Source organism: Hermetia illucens, chromosome 3, assembly GCF_905115235.1.
Source record: "Hermetia illucens chromosome 3, iHerIll2.2.curated.20191125, whole genome shotgun sequence".
Lineage (NCBI taxonomy): Eukaryota > Metazoa > Arthropoda > Insecta > Diptera > Stratiomyidae > Hermetia > Hermetia illucens.
This window is the reverse complement of record NC_051851.1, coordinates 94,903,392-94,930,819: the sequence shown is the minus strand read 5'-3', so window position 1 is coordinate 94,930,819 and position 27,428 is coordinate 94,903,392. Positions and strand designations below refer to the sequence as shown.

The 27,428-nt window shown below is 40.6% G+C and overlaps 5 protein-coding genes across 7 annotated transcripts; 2 read left to right on the top strand and 3 right to left on the bottom strand.

Annotated features, from left to right (window-relative positions):
• Positions 1-2,177: 2,177 nt before the first annotated feature.
• LOC119651649 lies at positions 2,178-2,919 on the bottom strand. 3 transcript variants are annotated; one of them, XM_038055327.1, is made up of 3 exons: positions 2,729-2,919; positions 2,414-2,593; positions 2,178-2,353 (listed from the first exon to the last, which is right to left on the bottom strand). In XM_038055327.1, the coding sequence occupies exons 2-3, from the start codon at positions 2,582-2,584 to the stop codon at positions 2,294-2,296; spliced, it is 231 nt and encodes a 76-aa protein (XP_037911255.1). In that variant the 5' UTR covers positions 2,585-2,593; positions 2,729-2,919; the 3' UTR covers positions 2,178-2,293. The 3 variants fall into 3 exon arrangements, with proteins under 3 accessions (XP_037911255.1, XP_037911253.1, XP_037911254.1); XM_038055325.1 differs by having other exon boundaries at positions 2,648-2,808; XM_038055326.1 differs by lacking the exon at positions 2,729-2,919 and having other exon boundaries at positions 2,414-2,722.
• Positions 2,920-3,080: 161 nt separating this feature from the next.
• On the top strand, positions 3,081-25,436 carry LOC119651648 (mitochondrial coenzyme A transporter SLC25A42). Its single transcript, XM_038055324.1, has 8 exons — positions 3,081-3,270; positions 23,572-23,762; positions 23,823-23,952; positions 24,010-24,198; positions 24,264-24,383; positions 24,437-24,582; positions 24,642-24,825; positions 24,885-25,436. The coding sequence occupies exons 2-8, from the start codon at positions 23,624-23,626 to the stop codon at positions 25,033-25,035; spliced, it is 1,059 nt and encodes a 352-aa protein (XP_037911252.1). The 5' UTR covers positions 3,081-3,270; positions 23,572-23,623; the 3' UTR covers positions 25,036-25,436.
• On the bottom strand, positions 17,882-19,168 carry LOC119652067. The gene has a single exon (XM_038056005.1). The coding sequence runs from the start codon at positions 19,166-19,168 to the stop codon at positions 17,882-17,884; it is 1,287 nt and encodes a 428-aa protein (XP_037911933.1).
• LOC119652066 lies at positions 19,285-20,967 on the bottom strand. Its single transcript, XM_038056004.1, has one exon. It carries the CDS (start codon positions 20,965-20,967, stop codon positions 19,285-19,287), a length of 1,683 nt encoding a protein of 560 aa, XP_037911932.1.
• LOC119652065 lies at positions 21,530-21,997 on the top strand. The gene has a single exon (XM_038056003.1). The coding sequence runs from the start codon at positions 21,530-21,532 to the stop codon at positions 21,995-21,997; it is 468 nt and encodes a 155-aa protein (XP_037911931.1).
• Positions 25,437-27,428: the final 1,992 nt, after the last annotated feature.

Here is a 27,428-nt window from a genome sequence, read left to right as displayed (position 1 = left end):
AAAGCGCTACCACACTCCTCGACAACGATGCTAACGCACATGAAGTCTGGGGAATCATAACGTTAATCGAAAAGGTGAGTACCTTCTGCAATTCTGCAATAATGCAGGGAACATGCCAACATTTGTGACCTGCACAAGGCACCAGAGGCGAAATAAACGGGGGACTGGCAAAGGTACAAAAGAGCACTGACGACATATAGCAACGCGATCAAGGAAGCAATGCGAAACAGGGAATTGTGTGAAGGAATAGAAGAAGCCCCAGAATCATCCAGGCTATATACAGTTATAGCCAAAAACTAGGCAATATCTTCTGTCTGTCTGAAGAAGGAAAAAGGAAAAAGGGCATACATCTGCTTCTCAGAACTCATTCCCCCCAAGTCCTACCCCGCGGCAGAAGGCAATAACATTCTGTCTGAAACCCCATCGATGGAACAGAAAAAGGTGAATTGGAAACTAGCGAAAGAGGTATGCTCGAAAGAGAGAGTAAGATGGGCATTGGGAACTTTTAAGCCACTAAAATCACCCGGAGTAGATGGCATTTTCCCAGCACTATTCCAGAGAGACCTAGAAATCATCTTATGACCTCTTCTAAGAGTGGTGCGGGCATCATAACTTTGGTCTAATCTCCTACATCCATTTCGGTAAGCTTACTGGACAGGACGGTCAACCGAAACTGCCTTGTATCAGCTGACGGATGCAGTACGGGGTACCACAGATACGAAGGAAACAGCACTGTGTGCATTTTTGGACATCGAACGAGGGTTCGATAACACATCGCACCCAGAGATGCCCTAAATGCGAAGCCCCCTGGCCGTCTGGATGAGCAGAATCTTACATAGTAGGCAAATAGAAGTATCGACAGGTACAAATTCTATTGTCCTGAACACTACACAAGGTTGTCCACAAGGCGGGGTATTTTCATTATTAATGTGGAGCATGGAAGTTGATGATTAGGCCAATGATATTGTTTTAATCTGTGGGGATATGTGACAGAATACAAACCAGATTGACTGGAACGAAGAGGAAAGGCTGAGGGAGCTCTACTTGGGGAACTTATCAGAATGGAACAGTGCAGGGTGCTCATGTTTAGATCACATCCGAAATGAGGATATCCGCGATCGTTATGGGGTTGCACCGATCGTGGAAAAGTTGCGAGAGAGGCGTCTTCGATGGTATGGTCACGCAATTCGTGCAAACGAGAATTCACTTGCAAAGATTGGTCTGAACATCGAAGTCGATGGTAAACGACTAAAAGGCAGACCTAAGCAACGGTGGCTTGATACGCTGGATGGGGATTTGAAAGCCTCGAGATTGCACCCAGATCAGGCATTCGATAGAGCCAAATGGCGAAGCCGATCACGACGAGCCGACCCCGCTTGTGAATGGGACAAAGGCTGAAGAAAAAGAAAAAGAAGAAGTGCAATATTCCTTGGCGATACTATTATTACCATATAGTGGTTGGAGTCACAGCTTGCTCCTCGATATGATCTCAAGTTGAGGATGCTGAATGTCCATTTTTGGTAATGAGAACGTATTCTATCTGGTTGGAGGTAACGCCATCTAGGGACGCCCATATCCTTTTGTGAATTCACTTGTAAGGTAAGCATATCAATTTTACAGCTAAATTTCTGCTACCTGCAAAGTTGCATAGAGACTGTGGCCTCTGGCCGTTTCACGATGTGCATTCTCGTTCCCAACTTTGGTGTTGAAATCCCTGACCTGACATCATTCGAAGGCAATGTGTCGTGTAGTTTTTCCCGGCGATCGTAAAATTGCCCTTTTACATCATCATCTTTTTCTTCAGTTGGGGCGTGTATGTTGACAAGCTGTAATTAAAAAACTTTCCTTTGATGCGAAGCGCACACAATCGGGGTTTGTGCTTTGAGGTCCCTATTCACGATGAAAGCGTCTCCAAACTTACGTTTCCTTGATAACTCCCCACTGTCGAAGATGTGTGGGGTTCATCTCGATTATCTCGTAGCCATTCCAATTCATTTCCTAGACTGCTAGAACCGCGGGTTTTAGTCAAACTTGTCTCGGCTGCTTTCTCGCTTTTATGGCTGTTAACTTGGAAGGCACCGACAATGAGCCATAAAGTCTGAAGAAAAACTCTCCTGAATCCCCAGGAGTTCTATGGTCTGCTGCGACATTTACGGTAACAAATTTTGAAACAGATGTTAAAATTTTGCAAAATTTACTTCAAGGGCGTCAAACTATCACAGCACCTTATTTAAACTCTATAAAAGCATCATTGGTTACACAAAATAACTTTAAGCTACAAGAATTATTTTTGTTATTTGCTAGCGTCATCACCGGAACTCCCTTGTAGTTTTCTCCAAAGATGCCGTGCAGCCTGCAAAGAAAATATCATTGAGACAAAGCTTGGGTTACAAGCCCATATCCTGATTCTTACGGTTACAATCGGGAGATCGATCCTTTCCTCCTTCTTCACGAGCGCATCATTCTGCTGCAGCAAGGACCAACCGTAATGCAATGCAATCAGGGAAGGAATCATAACGATAGCTACCAAGTTGCGGTTGACAAACGACCTCTTTCCCTTGAATTCATCTTCGTACCGGCCCATGGTTGAGCGCTACATAAAAAACATTCACTTGCAATTCCAACACTAATAATTCTTACTATTTACATCCAAAACTGCTTTGTCTACCCCCAAAATAAAAACTTATCAGGAATACATTCACTATAACCTGAGATCCTGAGAACTTACGTCAACACCGACTCATCTACATGTGAATCGGCCTCCAATTCGCAGCCCTTCGAAGCAGTCGAACGTGTTTGGTTTGCACTTTATAATTCAGCAAGTCTTGAGAGCAAACTTTCATTGATTTTTTGCATAATCTATTCTGTCAACTTGGCGTAATTAAAACCTACATCATAACTTAATTCCAGACATCTGATTTCGAATACTACTTTTCATTCAACAAAGTTCTCCTATGTATGGGGGTCTTATACTCAACCCAACTGGCAGTTGTCAACAGACCATTTGCACGTAGTACAGTTCCACACAAAATGCAAGTCATGTTCATTACTTCTTTTCTCTCTTATCAATAGCAGCAGTAACTGTACTTTTGGCATACAGAGGTAATCAAAACATTTGTCGATCCGTCGGTGAGTAGCCGAAAGGACGTCTGTGAAGTGAATGACAATAATAAAAACTACGACTGCAGTTAATCTGCGCGCGACTGATTTATATTTTACTCGCTGGGAATAGTCCAGATGCGCCGGAGTCCAGAGCCATGCAAGGAACAAGTAAGTTTCCGGAGCCCGCTCCAGTATTTTCCATGGTGTTATCGCGAATAAATAATACGCAAATGCGGATTTAGTGAAAAATTGGTGGCGAATCGAGACTTTTAGAACGCGTAGTGTCTAGTGCTTGGTTTCATTTGTATATCGAGTTATGTAACTCGCGGTTTGTGCGAAGAATTCGCAATGTGGGTAGGAATGGTCCATGCGAATTATGGCAGAGGCGCCAAAGCGATCAGCGTTATCAGGCAGTGAGATGGCACCGTCTATTTTGGTCATACCCCGGGTTGCGCTGGTTATTAGGGTCTCCCATTCATCGTGTATCCATTAATCTTGGTCTTGTTAAGTTTCCCCAGCTGTAGTGCGCGACGCGTTCGTGACCTTGCTTTGCGTATTATTTTGGATCAATGCCATATCACTTTGCACGTAGGAAAACAACACGTGCCGTGACCTGGAGGCAGCCCGGAATATTCGTTATTCTTGGAGATTCGATCCTCAGTTGGCCAAAATATTTGGCTCATATTGCATAATCCTCAAGCTACGGAATTAGTGTGGTGACTAAAATTCAAATATTGTTTGCTTTTGCATTCTGGAGACTGATTCCGAGCCAGAAGCGTAAATTTTCAAGGTTCTTCGGATGATATAATTTGGCAGAAATATCCGGCCATATGGGGTCGGTATGCCGTGTTTGATAACATTGTGGCATGAATTGCTTTCAATCTTTGCCCTCACGGAGCTATAAGCTGCCTGCAATCTTTGCCCTCGTGACGAAATTGAAAATAGTTATATCATTCGTTAGGACTTTGAACTCTTCAGCAACGGATTTGGATATCTGCGGTTTTTTGGCAAATCAGTCGCCTCCGTTACAATGCATTTAATGAGAAAATCCAATAAGAAGTCGGGAAACGATGTCGGCGATCTTCACTGTCGCTGCTGATCGACAGCAATTCGGAGTAAACTGGATACTTTCCTGGGAGGCTGATAAGGCACCTTATCACTAAGAGAGATAGGCAGGGGTGTCCACTGAAGTTTCTGATAAGGTAAGGTGCTATTATCAAGCCAACCTATGATCTAATTTTTGAGTACTAACCGTTTGGTATGCATTTTGAAGGTTTTGTGTAAATCAAAATTTAAAGTAGATTCATTGTCTGTCTGTCTCTAGACACACCCACTTTTCTCGGAAAAGGTTGTACCAACTGATGCAAAATTTGGTGAGAACTGTTAGATTATTCTACATTGAATGCGAAAGAGGGTGAACACTTTTTCCACTGAATATAGTCATATTAGGTATCAAATGAAAGGACAATTAGAACTTTCCGAAGTCGTATAAATTTTGACATTAGTTCCAAAGAGGGGAGTACGCGGGCTGGAAAGGGATGACTTTTTGACGGGGTCATTCCCAGAAACCATCCAACCGAAAAATCTGGAAAATGCACAAAGCTGTCCTATATGATCCCTAGAGCACGAAATAACCTCCATACCGATGTCTGCTCAAATAAAGTTAATAATAGAATATTATTATATTTTTGGAAATTGAGTAAAAACCCTCCATAAAGCTATCCTAGAATCATAAAGGTGAATATAAAGCATGCTATTCCCAAATTTGGCGAAATTCATAAAATTACGAGTTACGCGTTAATGGAACGTCTCTGTACTGAAATATTCTTGCACAATGATACATAAAAACTTTCATAGATGAAGCCCTGACCTTTCGGTTTTAGACTTGTTTATGAATCATATCATTTCACCCAATTGCGACTTTATACTCAGAAACCCTGTTCAGTTGAAAACATAGAAGACGATTTGACCGACTATACTTACGTAAGGTTGAGGAACTTGGGTTGTCTCAAACTCTTTGTGAAAATACCTCATCTCAGTTACTGAAAAGGTTGACGTATCATTTCGTTAAAGCAGCCACCATTGCATGAGTTTAAATTTTCACATTTCTTTAAGGTTTTACTTAAAACAAAAAGAAAAAGTCTTTGTGTATGACAGAACACTGTTAAAATCGGTACATGCTGTCAATCCGTACTATAGCCGGACACGGTTCCAACTGGAAGTTGAGTCTACTTTCGCGATCGTCTACAAACGGCAGGGGTGTAAAATTTTCCAACATCATACATAGTAGTAGGACATGATATTGGAAAGTTTGATGGACATCCTATTGTTATTGCAGTTATAATTGGTATCAAATTAAAATGAAAAGAGACCCATATATGCATCTATGGGTCTATTTTTGTATGTCTGCTGTTCACTTTTTGTGAAGTGTAATTCTAGGGCGAACCACTCGCTGGTCATCCAAGGATGGCGTGGGTTGTATCCCTTTCTCTATATGTAGCCCATCCACCGCTACTTCTACTTTCGGATGACACAACATAGACATAAGTTAATGGAAGCTTGGAGCTTTCGAGTGACAGTACTCTCAGAGCAGCACAGAGAGTGTACCGAGGCAGCTGCAAAATTTGATGTTGGTGTTGAGACAATTATCCCTTAAATCCCTCCATGAGGAAATTCAGCCCGCTTTCGGTTTCAAATTCCTCTCGATGCAGTGCGTGATATTTTTCGCCATTACATGTCGCTCTGATATTAGCTATTAGTTGCAGGTAGTATGGGATGATCCAGAGTGGAAACCAGCCTGCTTCCTGCTGATTAAGCTTTCAAAATTACATATGCTCATGATATAGTGTATTGCAGTAATAATTACTAAAGCTCTATTAGTTGAGTCTAGATGAGAAATGTGGCGAAATTTTATTTCATTTTTCTTAACAGAACAATAGAGAGCTTACACTTTCGTCATAGTTCCTCTACTGACATTAAAAATTACTCTTTTGTTCAGCAGTAATCTGTGGACATAATAAATCACTCACTAGTATAGTGGTCCTCTGTGGATATGACAAATCACACACTTATTTTTTTACTTTTATTCTGCGTATATGAGAGACTGCCGTTCTCGGACTAGTTATCGTTTTGTAAAAACAGTGCCCTGTGAGTTGGCGGCTCAAGAATACACTCAGTCTTCACTGGTTTTTTCAAAAGCTGACTAAAGGGGATAGAAATTTGTGGGCTGACAACCTACAAATTTCTGAACATTGCTGCTAACGTCGAAAAAGTCTCGGGTACGGACTGACCGCACGTCGAAGACCTTTGGCTATCGAAAACGAATTATGATCGGTCCATTCCTCGACAATGGTAGCCAGGGCCGCCCGAATGCTCACTTTCTCCACTTTCTCTAAACCTAAGTAGCAGATGAACTCTGGAGACTACTCCACTTATTTTTTTCGTCAATGTGCTTTTGTACTCTGGAAGGCTGAGTGGTAGCAGACGGAGATTCGCGATCAGGTTATTTTAGACGGTTACCGCAAGAGACCTGGGAGCTGGTTTCTGACTACAGGATTCCGGTCCAGGTTAAGAAGTATTACAATTGTATAGTGTTATGCACCAACGAAGATTTCCGATATAATGGAGGATGATGCTTTCTACGAGTAACTACTAGCAGTTCAGGGGAGGTTTTCTAAAGGTGACATTGTGATCGTGATAGGTGATCTGAATGCCAAAGTGGGCTCTGACAACATGTGATAGAAGCACGATCTTGGCGATCGTAATGATATTGTGGGAGATTGTGGATTTCTGTAGCTTCCACCACTTGATTATTAGTGGCACATTATTCGAGCACAAAAGCTGTCAACTTGCCGACATTGAATGAACAATCAGATTGACGAAATCTCGGGAAGTATTTGTGTGCTTTCAGTTCATCATTTCGCCTTGCTGCTACACATTCGTCGATACGTATGAGTATCACGTAATCAGGTAACCATGCCCTTTTCCTGATTATTGTTGTAATCGTGATTACGATTTTGCCCAACTCTGCTTCATGCGCTTTGTCCGGATGACGTGGAAGAGTTTAATGGACTATGATATCTTTCTTCAAATACCTCGACTACGCTGATGACGTCAATTGGCTTCTCACCGAGTCATAGACCTTGGTCAAAAAGCTCTGGATTTGGAAATAGAGGCAAGTAAAGTCGGACTGAAGATAAACAGCAACAAAATCAAGGTCTTCAGGCTGACGTGTTATCGAATCCGCCCTACCTATATTAATGGGCAGAGCAGCGAAGGCGTCGGAAGTGTCGTTTCTGCCGACGGTGGCACCGAACTGGATGTCGCTCGCGCGTTAGATCCGCTTTCGTTGCCTTGTCTGAAATCTCTATTGATCTTTCTGTATTGCTATATAAGAGTAGCACATGGAAGGTGATCCCCATTGTCACTCGGAAGTTCCAAGCCTTAGCGGACACCTGTGTGCGTAGTATCATCGAAGTACGCTGGTCTGGTTTATGATCATTAAGGAGGGGCGACAATTGCATCGATAGCTACGATATGCAGCGGAATCCACTCTCCAAAGATGGCCGACGAGTGGGTCGCCCCAAGCGAACCCCGAGCGATGGCGCGTAGATGTAGCCATTTGCTCCACAAGGGGGTTCACCCGACTTTTCTCTAAGTCGCCAAAAAAGTTCGAGTTAGAAAATAATTCGACTTAGAGACGTTTGACGGTATATATTTTACACGAAACCACGAGAATTCTATAATCAGAATCTCCACACGTCTACGTATCATTGGTTTCCGTTACGTACTAATAGAACTCCGTTCTATATTTTTTTTTGGTAATTATACAACATTTAGTCAATTTATCCCCTTTTATATCTCACTGAACATTCCACAAAGGTGTGCGAATACTGTGTTAGAAAAGTACACAAACTCGAGACATCTGTTATCGAATATTCAACTAAATATTTGCTCTACCGCTAAACAATTTTTGTGCCCTTGATAATTGTTATTGCTACGCATTTTATTTTATTTTATCATGGTTCATACTACGACCATCAGCAACTTCTGACCCTACTGACGATGTCTCCTTGATAAAATTTCTAGCAGCAACAAATTGTCTCTCCACGTTTTCATATTCTGGCTTGTGAAGAGCGTAAAAACCCTCGATTCCGGTAAAAATAGCTAAAAGTACCGTTTTTAGCGCCAATTGGATTTTGCTGAAATTGGTTATCCACAGGTTATTGTCTTGTCTGCGTTATTCCTTATAAAATTGGGTCACTTATTCCGTATTAGGGAGGATCGTCCAGCTTGACAGCTTGTAAGAATATCGGATTAGTTGATCTCGGTGCAAAACTGGGATGTCTGGAGTCTCTTATTAAAGCAGGTCGGATACCGGCTGTTGCGCCATTTATAATGATTTCCGGACCAAATTTCATAACGTACAACTATGTAAACAAGCCGGGGTATCCGAAGCACTCAGTTTCGGGTATTGAGGTTTTGTGTTCATCTTATGTGAGAAACTTTCTGAGCAGGATTTTTCATTCGTACATAGCTAAAAATACAAAATAATCCGTCATATTTTGCCAAACTCCAAGCTATACATACGTACATTTATATCAACTACATAAATACTGTAAACAAACCTTGTCTATTACCGCAACGCGCATCTAAATTGATCTGGCGCTTCTTCACGTATTTCCACTTTACACCGTGCACAAAAGTATATATATATATATGTTATGTGCGTAAATTAGAAATCGTTGGTAACCAAGCACACACATGTCCATTATATTGGTTACTACCCGCAAGCTTGGTTAGCACATACATATGTTCACCTAGAGTAATCGACATTGATATGCAAAAACTAAATGTCCCCATGGACCTCGCCGTTCATATAATTTCACTTTATATGATGATGCCGTCATACACTCCTTAGGGTGCCATAAATTTAACAGAAATCCGAAACTTTGACCTTCTGTAACTTTGTTAATAATAATCGGATTGCCTTCAATCAGAATTATGTCCTATGTTATCGCATATGCTGATGTCAAATTTTGAACTTCTGAGATAAGCTTAAGGGGGTTTTCTGGTAACTTTCTTCTTTTTCTTCAGCCTTTGTCCCGTTCACAAGCGGGGTCGGCTCGTCGTGATTGGCTTCGCCATTTGGCTCTATCGAATGCCTGATCTGGGCGCAATCTCGAGGCTTTCAAATCCCCATCTAACGTATCAAGCCACCGTTGTTTAGGTCTGCCTTTTGGTCGTTTACCATCGACTTCGATGTTCAGACTAATCTCGGCAAGTGAATTCTCGTTTGCACGAATTGCGTGACCATACCATCGAAGACGCCTCTCTCGCAACTTTTCCACGATCGGTGCAACCCCATAACGATCGCGGATATCCTCATTTCGGATGTGATCTAAACGTGTGACGCCACTAGTCCAACGAAGCATCTTCGTCTCCATTACCGCAAGACGCGGTTCATTGTCTTTTATAGTCGGCCAACACTCAGAACCATAGAGAGCGACTGGACGTACGACATTGCGGTAAATTTTAGATTTGAGACGTTCGTTGATACGTCGATCACAAAGAACACCAGTTGTGGAACGCCACTTCATCCAGGTTGCGTTAATGCGTGAAGTAATTTCATAACGCAGTTCTCCATTGGCTGATAGCGTTGTCCCGAGGTATTTAAATCGCTCAGTTCTGGACAGATCACTGCCGCTGACAGTGATTGTGTCTGTTTCATGGGGATCGATCGTCAAAAATTCAGTTTTGTTTAAATTCAATCTGAGACCGTGTTGCATGAGGCGATCATTTTTGAACAAGTTGCTCGAGATCATTTTTGCTTTTGAGATCCTAGGAAAACATCATCTGCATAAAGCAGTATGTAGCGCGCTGGACGTTGGATATCGCGTGTGACGGTGTCCATAACAAGAACAAAGAGGAGTGGTGAGAGGGCACTTCCTTGATGAATAGAGACACAAAGCGGTTTTGATACATCCGCCATACTTCGAACTTTACTTTTCGGATCGTGGTAGAGCAATTGAACCCAGCGCACGAGTTCTTCTGGCACGAAGTAAAGCATACCAGATGAGTTCGTGTGATTTTTCTGGTAATTTTCTAAAACATGGTAATCGATTTTTCGGTTAGGTAGATTTTGAGAACGAGACCTGCTTTACTTTTTGGGGAACACATTTTGAGCCCTATCTTCCCTATGTTTCACCCAATATAAAAAATAAGATCAGTTTCGAAACTGACCAGATTCTGTGAAAAATAAAATTTACACTCCATTTTGCATGTATAGGGAGCCCGTTGACGCAACAATCCATATTGGATCAGGACCTTGAAATGTGTTAGAGCACTTCATTCAAGACCGTAACGGTACACTACAGTACACTGTACGAGGCAATGTGGTCAGAATTGCGCTCGCCTGAGATCATTACCCTGATTTGACTCAGGCACTCATTCACAGCTGATTCGGCTGGTATCCGACGTCAAATCACGATACAAATCCCACTGCCACCAGTGAGATTTGAACCGCGACCTTCCATATGACAGCCTAGTGCTCTAACCACTCAACTATCCACCCCCCTGCAAACTCAACACAAAATGGCGCCACTTGCTGCAAGTAAAATACACAGACCACATGTTGGCACCAAATTTCATGCAAATCAATACAGCAGTTTCTGAGTAAATCGGGTGTGGCAGACAGACATTGAATTGATTTTAATAAGATTTTGTTTCACACAAAAACTGCAGCACAGTTAGAGAAAATAACATAAAAAAAGAATGAAGATCAAAGAAAACGAATATCGTAGAAACAACCGCTTCGTTCACATTTTTTCTCATTTGAAGATATCACCTATCTCCACTTTTTCGCATCGAATACAAAGTATTTACTCTCTGCTCGAAACTTTGCATCCATGCCTTTTGCATGCAGCATGGTCAACGATACTTCAATAATTGTTCGATACTCAGATGCGATTTTTTCTTCAAATTTTGCAACCTTAGCGCGCATGACTTCGATTCCATTGTCGGTTGGAAGAACCTTTACTGTAGTTTCTCTACGATTTCGAGAGAGATTTTCAAATTGTCGACGCATTGGGACTTCTGTTTTATGTAATAAATAAACCGAAATGCGGAAGGTTATCTGTCAACAAAAGGAAATTCCTTTTATCTATTTCGATGTTAATTTTGATTGATCACCTAAAATTTCATGTTATACAGATTTCCATCAGAACCTCCGTTGTATCGATATTTCTATTACAACGAAACTCACATTTTTCGTGATCTGACTCCATTTCATGCGTTCGAGAAAATAGATTATTTCGCAGTTTAGGAGCATACAATTCACCTCTTTCTGTAGGAATTTATCCTTATTCAATTATTGCCATTGAAAGCAAAAATGTTGATTATTTCGATTCTCGACCGTCTTTAGGGTATCATCATTCGCGATTCTCACCCGCTTCGGCGCATTTAGTTTTCCAAATTCCCTGACCCATTCTTTTTTGTGACTCACTTGCACCTATATCTAAGAAGCAAATGTTTTCGTTCGAATTTGTCCACAAACACGTAAATCTCTCAGTCTGCTTGTCTAATAAAGTCACCAATGATTTATCCTCTTCCTTCTTCTGTTCTGGAAAATCCCGTTAAAAATGTCCAAATTTGTGACATTCGAAATATTTCACATGGCTCTTGTGGGGTTTCTGTTTGCCTACCTTGCATAACTTTTGCTTTAGTGTACATACTATTGACATCCTTTCTAGTTTTTCTCGAAAAAAGCAACGACTTTGTATGTGTGTGTATGAGTAGGAAAGGCACAAATTCTGAGGATTCAAGTCATAGTGTACTCAACGCCTCCATCAACAGAATATCCCAGATTTTTTTACGTACCGCAGGATTTCTGTTGCCAGATGTGATGTTACCCGATGCAGCTGGAGTACATCAGCGCCAAAAATCTAATGTATAATACGTCCATGGGCGCCGCACTCACGTTCCATGGATTAAACTTCCTCATTACCGGATGGATACTTATCATTTTGTAGAATTCCTATTCTGAACATATGTCCACCTAACGAATTATGAACAGTCAGAATGCAAATAATACTTCTGCAAGTCTTCCTACGACGTGATAAACTTTGAAATATGTTTGTTTGGTTCTGACAGGAAAATATTGATGTGTTTAAAGACATTTAGGTGGCCGCCACCTGTCCTTATGGTAAGCATGTTCCTAGTTTTTGATAGCAGTATTAAGCAATGTTCCCACTTCTGCTGAGGCATCCGAGATTTGATTTCCCTTTATACCTCAGTGACTACGTACTCCGAACAGTTCTACCGTGTTGAATCTAGATAGAGTTCACACAATTTCTACATTCCTGAGCGATTTTTGAGGTGATTGGAGGACTGCTCAACCAAATCAGGGCAGCTTGACTATCCCTTCAGATTGCGATTTACCTGTTGTTCAATCGCTCGCCAATCATCCTCGTTTCTGCTCTTAGAATTGCTTCAGTCGTTCGTTTTAATCCGAGTGGTAGAATCCAGCTTCAAACATCTGTTCTGCACCGATTTAAAAGGCCCCAGTATATACCGCCACGAATTGTTCTGGTTCGCTGCATTATTCACCATGTTTGGGAATAAGTTTATATCTTCATCTTAGTAGAAATTGATTCAGATCGTCTCAAAGTTCCGTGTCCCATAGATATAAATGAATTATTCTGAGCTACTCTACTGTCTTAAGGTATTCTTTGCAATGATGCTACCTTACAGTAAAGCTTACTTACAGTCTTTTGTCTCTTAACTCTTAACTCACCACACTAGAGATGGCATAAGTGCACAACGACCTAATGATTGCATATTACAACATGCGATTTAAGTCCTCATATCGAGGCAAAGATCAGGCTGCAGGACCCATAAAGTGTGACTGCTCGTTTCACCTTCCCCCCTACATTTTTGAGAGAAGCTTCTTACCTAAAATAACCCCCAGATATTTCATTTCATTAGAAAGTTAAAGTGAAAAGCAAGGGCCGTTGATGCTAAGATGATTTGTCTGAAGTTCTTTGGGTTTGAATGGTAAGCTTTCTCAGCTTCGATGTGAAGACTACCTTAACCTTCTGCCAAGAGGTGATCTGGAAGTCACGCTTTTTTCTGTATACCTTTAAAATCGCTGGAGGGATGCTATCCATGCCAGGTGCTTTGAAATGGTCGAAGAAAAGCAGTTCTTGCCCCTTTCAGTTTCTTTTGTAGATGATGTAACTTCGACTTGACCGATTCATCCCATCTAAGAACTCCGCAAACCTTCTCTTTCACATTCTGGTTGCCCACAGTAGTTATCACTTCTATTGTTTCACATGCCCGATTCAGACGAATTTTTTTCTTCAAAACACTAGAAGCTTCTTTGCCTAAAGACTTGCACTTTATTGTCAAGAACTTTGTTCCGTCCGTTTTCCTAGGATTCCATCTATGTATTACAATTTGTTTGCCTTCAATAATCAGACTAACGGAGGTCGCACGGACTTCATCTAGCACCCACTAGTCTCCAATCAACTCTAATGTTTTTTTAGGTCTTCTCCTTAGCCTGACGAACTTTCGCACTCATAACATCAGCTGATGTCATGAAATCAAATAACTTCTCTCCTGTAGGAGGGGGAGCGTGTTCGAGACTGGTGACCGATAGTCGATGGGGGCAGAGGCAGCGGCGTCAATAACAACACGCCGCACTGCAGACAACAGTTTCAGTACTCGCCGAAGCACTCTTCTCCACCGTCTAGCTGCGGTTTCCGCTGAAGTTCGGGACGAATTCAATGATGAGATTGCATTTCAACGTGTGCTGATATGTCGCTGCTGCAACTACAATCAAGTGTGTATTGTGGTGAAGACGATTCGTTTTCGCGTTATTGGTTTGAGTAACCGAAGAGATCCACTATGGAAAATCCGTCTGGAATGACGGCGGGACTCACTAAAGCATTACATTGCTAGGCTGACTCAACTCAGCTCTGGCAATACTAGTAGACGGGTGAAAAACAAAGTGCAGAAAATTTGCCGGAACAATGCCATCCCCAGCGAAACACCCGTAGTTGAAATTCTGGACACACTAAAGCGGGAACTTTCTGTTGTATGCAGTCGGTCACGACGGTATGGCGAAAGTCACTCCACACGTGTCCAGATTGCAACATACGCGAGAAACCAGCGCAGCTTTTTAAGATTTCTCAACGGATCCCAACAGATCGTCCAGACTGCAGTTTTCAGTGACGGAAGCGAACGAGTATTGGGGTGGACTTTGGGGGCTACCCGCCCAGCATGCTGAGTGGATCACCGCCGAAAGCACCCGCCATGCCAATACGCCCCTGGCATGACTTTTGCGAATGTTACCGAAGAAGAAGGTTCGACGAGCCATAAACAGCTCGAAAAACTGGAGGGGCCCAGGTCTGGATCGGGTGCAGAATTTCTGGTATAAGAAATTTACCAGCGTACACAGTCGGTTGGGACATAGCATAAATCAGGTCATGAGTCGGCCGGAAGAATTTCCACCCTTCCTCACTGCGGGGATTACCTACCTTATCCTTACGAAAGACACAGTGCACCCCGCAGACACAAGACCGATTACTTGCTTACCAACCCTGTACAAATTCATAACATAGTGGAAGGGTCAATGCGTACCTCGAGACCACCAACATTCTGTCCGAGGAGCAGAAGGGCTGCCGAGTTCGGTCAAGGGGTTGCAAAGTCCCCTTTGGTTTTGCATGGTACTGAATCCCCTTTCATGGCTACTGAATGATGCTAGAGGGCATGATTTTGCAATAAAGTATGAACTACGTTCTAGGTGCGAACTGACACACTTGATGTACTTAGATGACTTTAAATTGTATGCTGGTACTGACGACCACCTTAAAAGTCTGTTGCGAATAGTAGACATGTACAGCCATGATGTTCGGATGGACTTCGGATTAGACAAGTGTCAAATCCAAGCCATCCGCAAAGGCCATCCGCAAAGGTCATCCGCGCCGGACGCATGCCGGACATAGCATTGGTGACTATGACCGAGACAGACTTCCACAAGTATCTAAGGAGCCCATGCTTGACATGTGATAAATTAATTACTTAAATAAATAAATAAACAAATAGTTTTAGAATAGTTATCGTTCCGATGCTTGTAGTTCTTCTAAATAAAAATAAAACTAGGTAGTTTTCTCCTACTACAATATATTTTAATAGTTAGTAAATAAGTATTTAGAGAGCTACTTACTCTCTTCCTCAGTACTTAAGTTACTAAATCATTGGGAAGTTTAAAACAAATTAAAGGTCTGTAGGGACAGATTCTAAAAAGTTGTTTAAAAGTTAAAGATCCGTATGTGGGTACACATTCACTTTTAAAACAATTGGTTGAATTCAATTATTTTATTTAAAACTAAGAATAGAATATAAGCGAAAATGAAATATTATAGGTTCGGGAGTTTAGCTCAGACTGACTTATAGAAAAATGCAAGCAAAAAATTTTGATTACAATTACATAGACTTCAAGTTGTATGTGTAAAGAAAAGAGAAAATATTACAATAGGCAAGTATCAAAAAAGAATTCAACATCCTCCCGCCGCCAAGTTAATTAATTAATTTACTTCTAATGGAAATAAATGCTGAATTGATCTCTTCAAGAGAACTCCATTTTGAAGACGCAGCTCGCATGAACGGATTCGGTTGTCTCGGCCGACAAATACCCTTTCAATGGTCGCTAGCTTCCAAAAAAGCCGTGGAATAGAAGAGTCGTGTACTATCACAACATCGCCGACTTTCAATTCACGTGTGAATTTTGTAGGCCCATGATGCGCTGACCGAAGTAATTGAACATATTCCGTCCGAAATCGTTTAAAAAATGAATCTGCGAAGCGAAATCGTGCCTTCCACTTAGCTCCAATGTTTTTGTCGGCTTCTTGAAACGAAGCTGTTGTTAAGCTTGAAGGAAAAGTGCCGAGCAAAAAATGAGCAGGCGTTAAAGGAGAGAGGTCGCGTTCGTTGTCACTAACATAACTAACATAAGTGGTCGAGCGTTAATCACGAATTCCGCTTCAGTTAAGTAAGTATATAGCTGGTCAAAAGTTAACGTAGATCGCTGAATCGCTACTTTTAAAACATCTTTAACGCTTCGTACCAATCTCTCCCAAAAACCGCCCCACCAGGCAGCTCTTTCCACAATGAAACGCCATTTAACGTTGTTTTCTGCTAAATAGTTGTGGAAAGTTTCAGATTGTATCGTCGTCCTCAACTGTTGAAACTCCAATGTCGTTCTTTTAAAAGTTTTTGCATTGTCCGAATATATAACGTTTGGTACACCTCGTCTGGCGAAGAATCGCCGTAATGCTAGCACACAAGACTCTGTGGTCAGATCTGGCGTCAATTCTAAATGCACGGCTCGTACGACCGCACAAGTGATAAGCAATACGTAAGCCTTCCGGTTGCTCTCATTGGAGGAACTGCGAACAAATAATGGGCCTGCGAAGTCGATACCCACTATTTCAAAAGGGTGCGAGGCTAACAATCGGTTCTTAGCCAGAGGTGCGAATGGTTGGTTTCCTCCCTTACCTTTCATACGTTTGCAGAGTAAACAGCGATGAATTATAGTCTTGACCGCTTGGCGAGCTTTGATCACCCCAAATCGTTTTCGCAGATAAACAAGCGTAAAATTCGTTCCACGATGAAATGTTTTTTCATGAGCTTCGATAATGATAAGAGACGTTAAGTGTGAGCTCTTCGATAAAATAACTGGATACATTTCATCAAATTCCAACTCCGATTCACCTAGGCGGCTGCCTACACGTAAAATTCCGTCATCGTCGACAAAGGGGTTTAATGACAAAATCTTCGAACACTTAGGAACCAATTGCCGGTTGTTAAGAGCATTTACTTCTTCTTTGAAAACTTCAAATTGAACCCTTTTTATCCAGAACAGTTCTGCTCTCCGTAGTTCATCCGCAGTCAAAACCTACTCTCTTTCGAAGCAGGTCAACGTATCTAAGCCCATAAGCTGTAACACGAAGAAGCCTCCGGTATTTGCTGAATCGTTCAATTTGTATTGGATTATCAGGTACTGCACAGTCAGATTGAGTGGTCGACTGAGGAATAGTTAAAAGGCAAAAATCAACTGCGGTCATCGGAGTTTCGAAATCTTGGTCGGATATGGGCCACTCACTAATGTTGTTGTATAACCAAGACGGTCCGTTAAGCCAGGTCTCGCAACTCAGTAGAGTTTGTGCAGAAACACCCCGAGTCAATAGATCTGCGGGATTGATTGATCCTGGGCAATGATTCCAGTTGTCGTTAGCGGTTAGTTGCTGAATTTCTTGAACTCGGTTGTAAACGAATACATCTTTCTGGAATTTACTGCTACGAATCCAGTATAAAGTAAAGTAATTTTTGAATCGGTCCATAAATATATTGAATCGAATTTCACTCTTAATTTCTCAACAAGATAGCAGCGCATCCTTGCGGCTTCCAGATCAGCACATAGTTCCATTTTGGGTAGTGTTATGCGTTTGTCACGAATAGGCGCAAGTCGACTTTTTGCATATAAAAACGAAATGCGGATGGTTTCATCCAAATTCCTATTTCTGATGTATGCAACAGATCCGTAAGCTTTTGGACTCGCGTCCGCGAAAATATGTAGCTGCTTCTCAACTTGATGTGGTGAATCGAATACATAGCGAGAAATCGTAAGGGCTCGTAGTAAATGTATTTCGGATACGCTTTTCTTCCGTTCGTGCAGCATTGATGCCGGTAAAATTTCATCCCATGCCAAACTTTGTTTTCAAGCCTCTTGGAAAATGAGCTTCATTTTTATGACAAATGGTGATAACATTCCCAAAGGGTCATAAAAAGATGCTAACGTTTGAAGAATGGTTCGTTTCGTTACTACATCGAAAGATATCTGTTGACAAAGCTTTTGCAGATCCACTGCAAGGGTATCAATTTCCATAAACCATATGAGTCCTAACACCTTGTGTTTTGAAATATTGTTGCTTTCATTTGTATCGAAAATTTGTCTTAGTTTCTCGTTGTTCGACTTCCATTTACGTATGTTCATCGATGCTCTGGACAATATTTCACGTGTTTCGTTGAACAATTTTACAGCGTCTTCAAAATCGTCAACACTTACGATTAGGTCATCCACATAAAACGATTTTAGTAGTTCACAGGTTTCAGGAAAATTGATTGATTCATCCTCCAAATGTTTCAACAATGCTTCAATCAGATGAAAGCTGCAGGTGACTCCGAAGGTTACCCTATTCATTTGAAGAATGATTATTGAAAGCAAATCATCCAAGGATAAAATCCAGAAAAAACGATGTACTTTTCGATCCTTTTGTGCCAGCTCTATCTGCAAGAAAGCTCGTTCGATATCGGCCGTAATTCCATGTTTGCCAAGCCTGAAGTTCAAAATCATTTTTAATATGTCTGGTAAAAGGTTTGGTCCTGACCACAATAAGTCGTTTAATGAGGGGTTACCACCAGATCGTGCTGATGCGTTAAACACAATACGCATTTTTGTGGTCTCTCTTTCCTCCCGATACACCGGTCGATGTGGCATAAAATAAGTCCGTTCGTTGGTTTTTTCTGCTTCATCGCAAATTTCTGCAACACCACTTGAAATCATCTCCCATATGATTTCATCGTATTGCCTTAACTTTTCCGGATCCTCACTAAGCTTCACCAATGAACGTCGAAGTCCTTTGAGAGCGCCACCGCGGTTGTTATCAATAGTGCATTTGTCGTTTCTCCATAGCAATGATGCTTCATATCGCGTGCCATTTTTCCGAATGTGTTTTTCGATAATATCATCCACTTGAAGCTTATGATGATTTGATGTAATATCGTCAACAACCCATAATCGTTCAATCCGATCAACTAAAGATTCAAGTGAGTTGTCCTCAATTACACCAACATTGAGATTCGTAGATGTTACTGACGTGCCTTGGGTCGATATAGGTCCTTGTAGTGTCCATCCGAAAATGGTGTCAATGGCGACAAGGTTGTCGGTTATTCTTTTGAAGTCGTCTTTTACTATGGACCAGTAAATATCGGCCCCTATTAACATTCCGATTTCGAATTCCGTTTCATTTAAATATGAAGTATCCGCTAACTTAAGGCCAAGGATGTCCAATTCTGTGCTACGAACATACTGGAATGCAGTAGAGCAAATTTCTGGCACGACTATGCCAGGATTTCGATCGCCTCTTCTGAATGTAAACTACGTAGTTTAATTCGAACGCGTTTAAAGAGCTTTGGCTCAGAGTTATTCGAATCTCCAAATGGTAAAATACGTAGCTTAACGATATCATGTGTGTCGAGTTGTAGTTTCGTTACAATGTTTTCTTTGACAAACGTACGCTGCGAGCCACCATCTAGAATTATTCGTACTGGCACAGAACTCGAATTACTCGAAGCTATAATAGTAGCCGTTTGAAGAAGTACCTCTTCTGTTTGCAGTAAAGCTGATGCATACAATGCTGTTGTTGAGCCACAAGAGTTTGTTGCAGGTGCTACCGTTGTTGTTGAAGGTGCTACTGTTGTTGTATTTTTAGCTTTAGGTCGGTATGTTGGGTCGTGCATAGACGTAGCATGATTACTTCCACAAAGAGAACACTTTACACGTTTATTGAAGCATCGCTTAGCATTGTGTCCCTTTTTGGTGCATTTAAAGCAATACCCCATGCTTTTCAAAATTGTCTTCTTCTCTGCAAGCGATAACGTCGTTTTGCAATTTTCCGTTAAATGACTGTTTGATTTGCAAAAGCAGCAAAACTCAGCTATGTTCGTAGTGGTGAGTACCCCAGCAGCCGTTTTACATATATTTGCGACTTTTGATGTTCTCGTTCTCCGGTCATTTGTCAGCTCGGCCATTTCGAGAGAGGAGATCTCTTCTTTAATAAATGACAGAATATCATTTAGCTGATTACCACCACAACTACTGTGCTCGCTAGTACCCACCGATAGTGATGCAGTTTCGTCTTCGATTGAACGTGCAGCTTTATCTTGCTTACTCGGATGTAGCCTATGAAAATCGATCACTAAATCATGAGGCAAACAATGCAGAATTAAACTTCTCAGCATTATAGAGTACTGTGACGATGGAACATTAAGTGCGGTAAGTGACCTTGTATGGGCTCTTATGTCTGTGTATAATTTCCTCAATTTTGTCACGTCATGACGAGAGTTTATTCGAGAAAGGTTCATCAGCTGCTGCATCGTATAATCGACGAGCTTATCGACGTTTCCATACTGTTCCAGCAACAACGAAACAGCCGAATCATAGTTGGCGTTTGTTGGTGTAAAACCAGCAATTGTATCTGCCGCCTTGCCAACCAAATGATTTGATAAATAATAAAATTTATCAGCACCGGTTAAATCCGTTCGGTCATGAACCGCTACACGAAAGCGTTCCCAGAAAGGGAGCCACTCATGTGGTTGACCACTGAAAACTTTTAACGAAAGTTTTGGCAATTTAGCAGAGCTAAATGTGTGCTCCTTTTTTCGTTCAATACTTAGGCTAGATGATGATGAAGTGTCAAGATTATCGCGGCATTTTCGTAACCGTTTAAGTCTCTGGTTTAGGTGCGATAAAATGTTCGCGGCTTTATCCTCATACTCGTAAATCGTTTCAAATTCTTTCTGGGCATTTTCTAGCTTTATAGAAGGTCGAATTTCATCATTGCATTTTCGTAACGTACCCAAAACTGAATTTATGCGTTCGATAAAGCTCACAAGTTCGTCTTCAATAAGATCAATGTCTTCCGTTTTATCACTTTTGGAATCTGAGCTGTTTAAATATTCGGACGCACTATTTGTTAATTTCGTTAACTGCCCACGATAAACCGCTCGTTCCGTTATGTCCATGTTTATTTTTTTTTTTTCCGACTTACGTCCCCGGGTTTCGGCACCAGATTTTAAAACAATTGGTTGAATTCAATTATTTTATTTAAAACTAAGAATAGAATATAAGCGAAAATGAAATATTATAGGTTATCGATATATGCGGTTCGGGAGTTTAGCTCAGACTGACTTATAGAAAAATGCAAGCAAAAAATTTTGATTACAATTACATAGACTTCAAGTTGTATGTGTAAAGAAAAGAGAAAATATTACAATAGGCAAGTATCAAAAAAGAATTCAATATTCACAAAGGTAATGAGAAAAACGTGAAAAGGTCCACATGCAGGTAGGGATAATCTTATAACTTTTAGGTTGATGGCCATCAATTATCTATAGTTAGTGGGTGGTGCGGTTCCTATGTTTGTCAGCGAGTTTTTTAATTAGCCTCGATGCAAAATTCCCTCCATCTGTGTTCATCAATTTTGCCGCATCCTTTCGCAATATTTCTAAGCTCTCCCATGCGTCCAAGGTGTGTGGCTTATTCACTTGTCGTACAAGCTCCAAATTTGGCCTCGTCACAGAATGAATGAATGAATACACTAAATTGGCATCACTATGTGTGGGTGGAAATTTTTTGACATTTCGTGAAAATTTCTATAAAACCACAGCAGGAATCTCCATGGGCAACCCAATGTCACCACTGGTGACGGAAATGTTTATGGCATACGTGAAATCAATCATCGAAGAAAAGGGGATAATGCCGAGGATTTGGTTCAGATATGTCGATGATATGTTTGCCATAGTTGAAAAGGAGAGGGTTGACAACACGTTAACAGAAATCAATAGGATACACCCGAATATCCAATTCACAATAGAAAAGGAAGAACATGTATCTCTACCATTTTTGGACCTACGAGTAACAAACAATATCGGAAACCTCGAATTCGAGATATACAGGAAACCAACGGTAACCCAAAGAACGATACCAGCAACTTCGGCTCATACCGCAACGCAAAAAATGGCTGCCTACAATTCAATGGTACATACCCCCTAAACAAGGATGGCTTCCATAAAGAAAGAATGTTCATACTTGATACAGCTACTCCAGAATAGTCCAGGGCAACTGAAAACACTACGGAGCCACGATATAAAACCCATAGAACATCTATGACAACATCTTGGCCAAATTAGAAAGGATGTTTTCCACAAAAGCTCAAATAATATTAACCTTGAACAAAAGAGTGACCTAAAATAGATAATAAAGCACCCAAAAATCTGGAATTGTCAATGCTCACAAGAACAAAGGCAGTTTTAACATCAAAATGATATTCCATTCAATACTAAATTCATTTTTATTTTTTTTTATTTATTCATTTTTAACTTTTTTGCATACTTACTTTTGTGACATAAAATTTGTGCCTTACCCGATTTTCCTTCGATTTTTTCTTAAATAATGATCAGCTTTTTACTCATTAGCATTAAATTGTTAATCTTTAACTTAGATTGTAAGCACTGAAGAAGGGGGCAACTGGCTTCCGAAATATCGATATATGCTGATAAAAACAATAGGGTTGTCGCAATCAAAAAGCAGTCTTTTCGTGTAGTTATTAATCCTTACTTAAATAAATTACATTTTGTTTTGTGGCGAAAAATTGTTTGCTAACATTTTCTTCAATGACAACTTACACTTCTGCGGTGCGTACTTACATTTGTGAGCAACTGCATATACTATTTATCACGAGCAGTTGAACATTCTGCGAATATAATTGTCCTATCGAAATGACTTGGACTTTGGGCACCTTCGGGTTTATTTCGCCTTCAGAAAAGAAATTGTTAGTTATTCGAAATCAAAAAGCTTCAAAACAAGAATGCTTTATTTGTGAAGAATTTATACGCACAGGTTTAGGATGTATTTTTTCGGAACTAATAATGGCCATCACTCAATAGTAAGGGGATTTTTTTTGCTCTACGGTCCATGAAATCATGTGAAACCATTACGACTCCAAACATGATGGCATCGCAGTACGCATCAACGAAATCAGAAATGTAATTTGAATTCGTTTTTGTCTGATTGTTTCATTTCAACAAGGCAATCTTGGATAAGATTGAGTCTTAACTTGAAGTTTTGTGGCAAATCACGAAATTTTAATGATGTAGATTCGAAGTTCCAAAGTGAAGAAGCCGTTACATAGACTAAAACAATCTTTTTTCCAATTTGGCAAACATTGTCATCCTTTAGAACCAGCCACAGAGTGATTCATACATTGAACTGCCGCTGTTTATTCAGTTAAAACAACGAATGTAGTAAACTGCTGGTATCTTCATCAAACTCTCCAAGTTAGTCATAATAGACGAGAACAATTAACGTTCAGGGGGTGTACGTTTGACGCTCGCCGTATGTTATCTCAAAATGGGCAATTATCTAGGTTTTCGATTTGGTTTTGGATGGATTCACCTTTGCGGGGATCATAAAAATCTAAATCATTCCGCGTTTCATAAATGATAACACTGATAATTCAGTACAGTTTGTAATGATTGAAGATTTATATATGCCAAAATTAAAGCTTACTAATCCAAATGAATTGCCAGAATGATAGAGTGCGAATAATGAAGTTCAACTTTCCGCAGGTGCATAGCATACATTTGGGAAACTTGAAATGATAAAAAGCAGCCATAGTCGATGGAAATGAGCCGACTGAAAAATCCGAATATCACTATGTCAATTACAGCCACTTCTTCAACACCAAATAGCTCTCCAGTGATACAGAGTTCTCCACCGCAACATAATGTCAACGAAAGCGATCCTAAAATATCTTACGGTAAATATTCGTATTAAGGTTTTAGAAAACAATCATAATCGGTAGATTTTTCTACTCTAGGATCAAGTGCACAAAAATTAGACAATGTCGATGTTGTGCTGACGAGTATGGCAGCGGGAGCCTTTGCTGGAGCTCTTGCCAAGACAACAATTGCACCTCTAGATAGGACGAAAATTAATTTTCAAATTAAGTAAGTAACCAATGTCACGTGGAAGAAAGTATTAAACTCTAAAAAAAAACTTTAAAGTAAGGACGCGACATACTCATTCCGGGGAGCAATCTCGTTTATCGAGAAAACATATAGAAACGAGGGATTCTTTGCGTTATGGCGCGGTAATTCAGCAACTATGGCTCGAATAATCCCGTACTCAGCCATTCAATTCACTGCCCACGAACAGTGGCGGAAAATACTCAAGGTGGATCAACATAACACGGAGTAAGTTTTTTTCTCAATTAAGTAGGTATATATCTGAATTTGGGTTATTTATATTTCATAAACAGCACGAAGGGCCGCCGATATATAGCAGGTTCCCTGGCTGGAGTGACTTCGCAATCATTAACCTACCCACTTGATTTAGCGAGAGCTCGAATGGCTGTTACGAATAAATATTCTGGCTATACGTATGTGAATCGATTGACGCTATTAGTTGATTTATTTACTTTGGATTTTTTAGCTCTCTCAGGCAAGTTTTCGTTAAAATTTGGGTAGAAGAGGGTCCACTCACTTTATACAGGGGATATTTTGCAACAGTGTTAGGAGTTATTCCGTATGCAGGAACGTCTTTCTTCACGTACGAAACCCTGAAAAAAGAATATTATGGTATGAACACATAAATCGACTCCTCAAATTCTCTACTAATTTCTCGTTCATAAAAAAAGAGTTAACCGGAAGCAAAACACCACATACACTAGTATCATTAGCTTTTGGCGCTTTGGCTGGCTTGGCAGGCCAAACTTCCAGCTACCCACTGGATATTGTACGAAGGAGAATGCAAACAATGGGAATAAAGCACAAAAATCAACAATACTCTACGCTCATTTCCACCTTATCAAAAATATACAGGTAACGTTGTAATTTTCAAGTTCTTATGGCGAATTAATGCTTACATACATTTAAAACAGGGAAGAAGGCATTAAAAACGGATTTTTCAAAGGCCTGAGCATGAACTGGATAAAAGGACCTATCGCGGTTGGCATCAGTTTCACAACGTACGATCTAACCAAGGAGTTTCTTAGGGAATTAGCGCTTTATAAAAAAGGAAGGTTTGGCTAAGTTGGAGCAACATGACGCGGATAAGAGCAACATATGTCGTTGAATATTTGATATGGTGTATCCACACAGACACATATGTATGCTGAAGAGTATTGTTTTCCGCCGTTGTGACTTTGATTTTAGACGTTCTAACTGTTTTCTGGGGAAAGGCCCGCGCAATACATAAGCCTATTTTTGATTTTAAACGCAATGCAATGTTTCCTAAAAGGTTTAGATTTAGGATGAGAAAGAGAAATGCAATATTGGATTTTTTCTTATTGTTATAAATTTAATCTAATTAAATTTTGTACAACTGTTTTTCTATGTTGTGTATTTATGAGAAAAAATAGACTTGATTGGTTTTGTTACGTACATGCCTTTTTAGTTTCTATGCTCTGAAATAAATTGAAGAAAAGATTGTATATGTGTAATTGTTTTTAATTATTTCAAATATGGTTGCCATTCACCCTCTAATGAAGAATAGCGCGTTAGCGCGTAGGGCGTCGCCATCGTTCATGGTTCACTGAAATCCGATTCAGCTCCCTCCAGGACCTTCCGAGACGGATGTACTTCTCCTCTGTTCTGGGCCAAGTGCTGTTAGGGCGACCCACTCGTCGGCCATCTAGTGATAGTAGGTTCCACTGCATGCAATGTCTTTCAATGTGTGCCCTGCCATTGCAACTTCCGCCTACTAATCAACTCACCTACAGGTAGCTGACCAGTGTGCCGAATTGGGATAACTGCATTCCCAGGTTTTAGGCAAGGAAACAACGTTCTTTTGATATACTAATTGATCAATGCTTTCGACGCTCTTTCCATTAAACCCGCCAGACAGAAACTGAGTTTTTTATGTTTACCTTCAGGTAACTTTTTGCCTCTCCTTCCAAATCCAGAGCCATTTGGACAAGGGTTATGACCCGATGAGAGAGCAAACATGTCATCGCCGTGGTCAAGGTGTTTGGGGAAAGATGTTATAATCCATTGAACTCCTCCACGTCTTCCGGACAAGATAGCATGAAGAATGTCACCAAACATCAGGGAAATAATATCGGTGTTAGGATGCAACCCTAGGAGACTCCGTCTCGAACTTCAAAGTCCTCTCTTTTCTTTTACCTTAGTGCAGCACGTAAGTTTCTAGCTTCTACGAATGCCCTTCCTGCGTAGGTCACTCTTTGATATTGATTGAAAGCTAAAGGTTTTTTACATGCTCTGACACGATAGTGGTCGGTACCTGCTTTTAATTTATACCAATGAAACTGCACGATAAATTATTTCATATTTATTATCAAACCGAATCTTTCGTGATGTCCTGTAGCGAATGTATAATATTTTTTAAAAAGTCTATTCATTTTGATGGGGTCCGGATAGCTGAGTGATTAGAGCACAAGGCTGCCGTACGGAAGGTCGCAGTTCAAATCTCGTTGGTGGCAATGGAATTTGTATCGTGATTTGACGTCGGACACCAGTCGACTCAGCTGTGAATGAGTACCTGAGTCAAATCAGGGTAATAATCTCGGGCGAGCAATGCTGAGCACATTGCCTCCTACAGTGTACTGTAGTGTACCATTGACGTCTTGAATGAAGTGCTCTAACACACTTCAAGGCCCTGATCCAATATGGATTGTTGCGCCAACGATTATTATTATTATTATTTAGAGTTTGTTACCCGCATGAAATTTATTTTCCACATAATAATTGTATCATCTTCCCATAGCAATCGAGCAGAGCAGATAGTCAGTTTGTCATAATAAACATTCGACAAACAAACGCAGTTGCCAAAAATGTATGTAAGCAAATTCACGAATATAAATACCAATTCGAAAGATTTAAGCTCGCCTTTTGTCCATTACACTTCGTTCAATAAACTATTTAATATCTATTAATGACTTGATAGAAGAAGTGGGATCGCCTTCACCAGGATGGGGCACTTTCAAATAATTTCATGGACGTCACATCGTTGCTTAAACGAAAACGTCGTGGACGGGGGTTCGTTATGAGCCGGTACGATGTACGCACCACCTTTCGTGAGGATATTTGAAAAAAGTGGCTTAAAAGAACATCCTGAGGTTTTTCGAAGGCATTTTTTCCAAAATAAGTAATGCTGCTGTGAAGATATCAACGAGAATGTTTTTAATAATGGAGGGCGGTTATTTTGAGCATTTTCATAAAGAAAATAAAATGAAAACACTTGCAATACAATTGTTTCATTCGTCAAATTGTCCGTTATATCCTTTTGTCGGTTGAAAATAAATTTCTTTGTTATTTTGCGAAATTCAGTGTTTTTATTCACAGATTCACTGTCTGTCTGTCCCACGCACTTTTCTCCAAAACAGCTACACCGATTCAAAAAAGTTAGGTGGACATATGGGAACTATAAAGTCCCACGCATATAGTGAGCGACATAAATTTAAGTG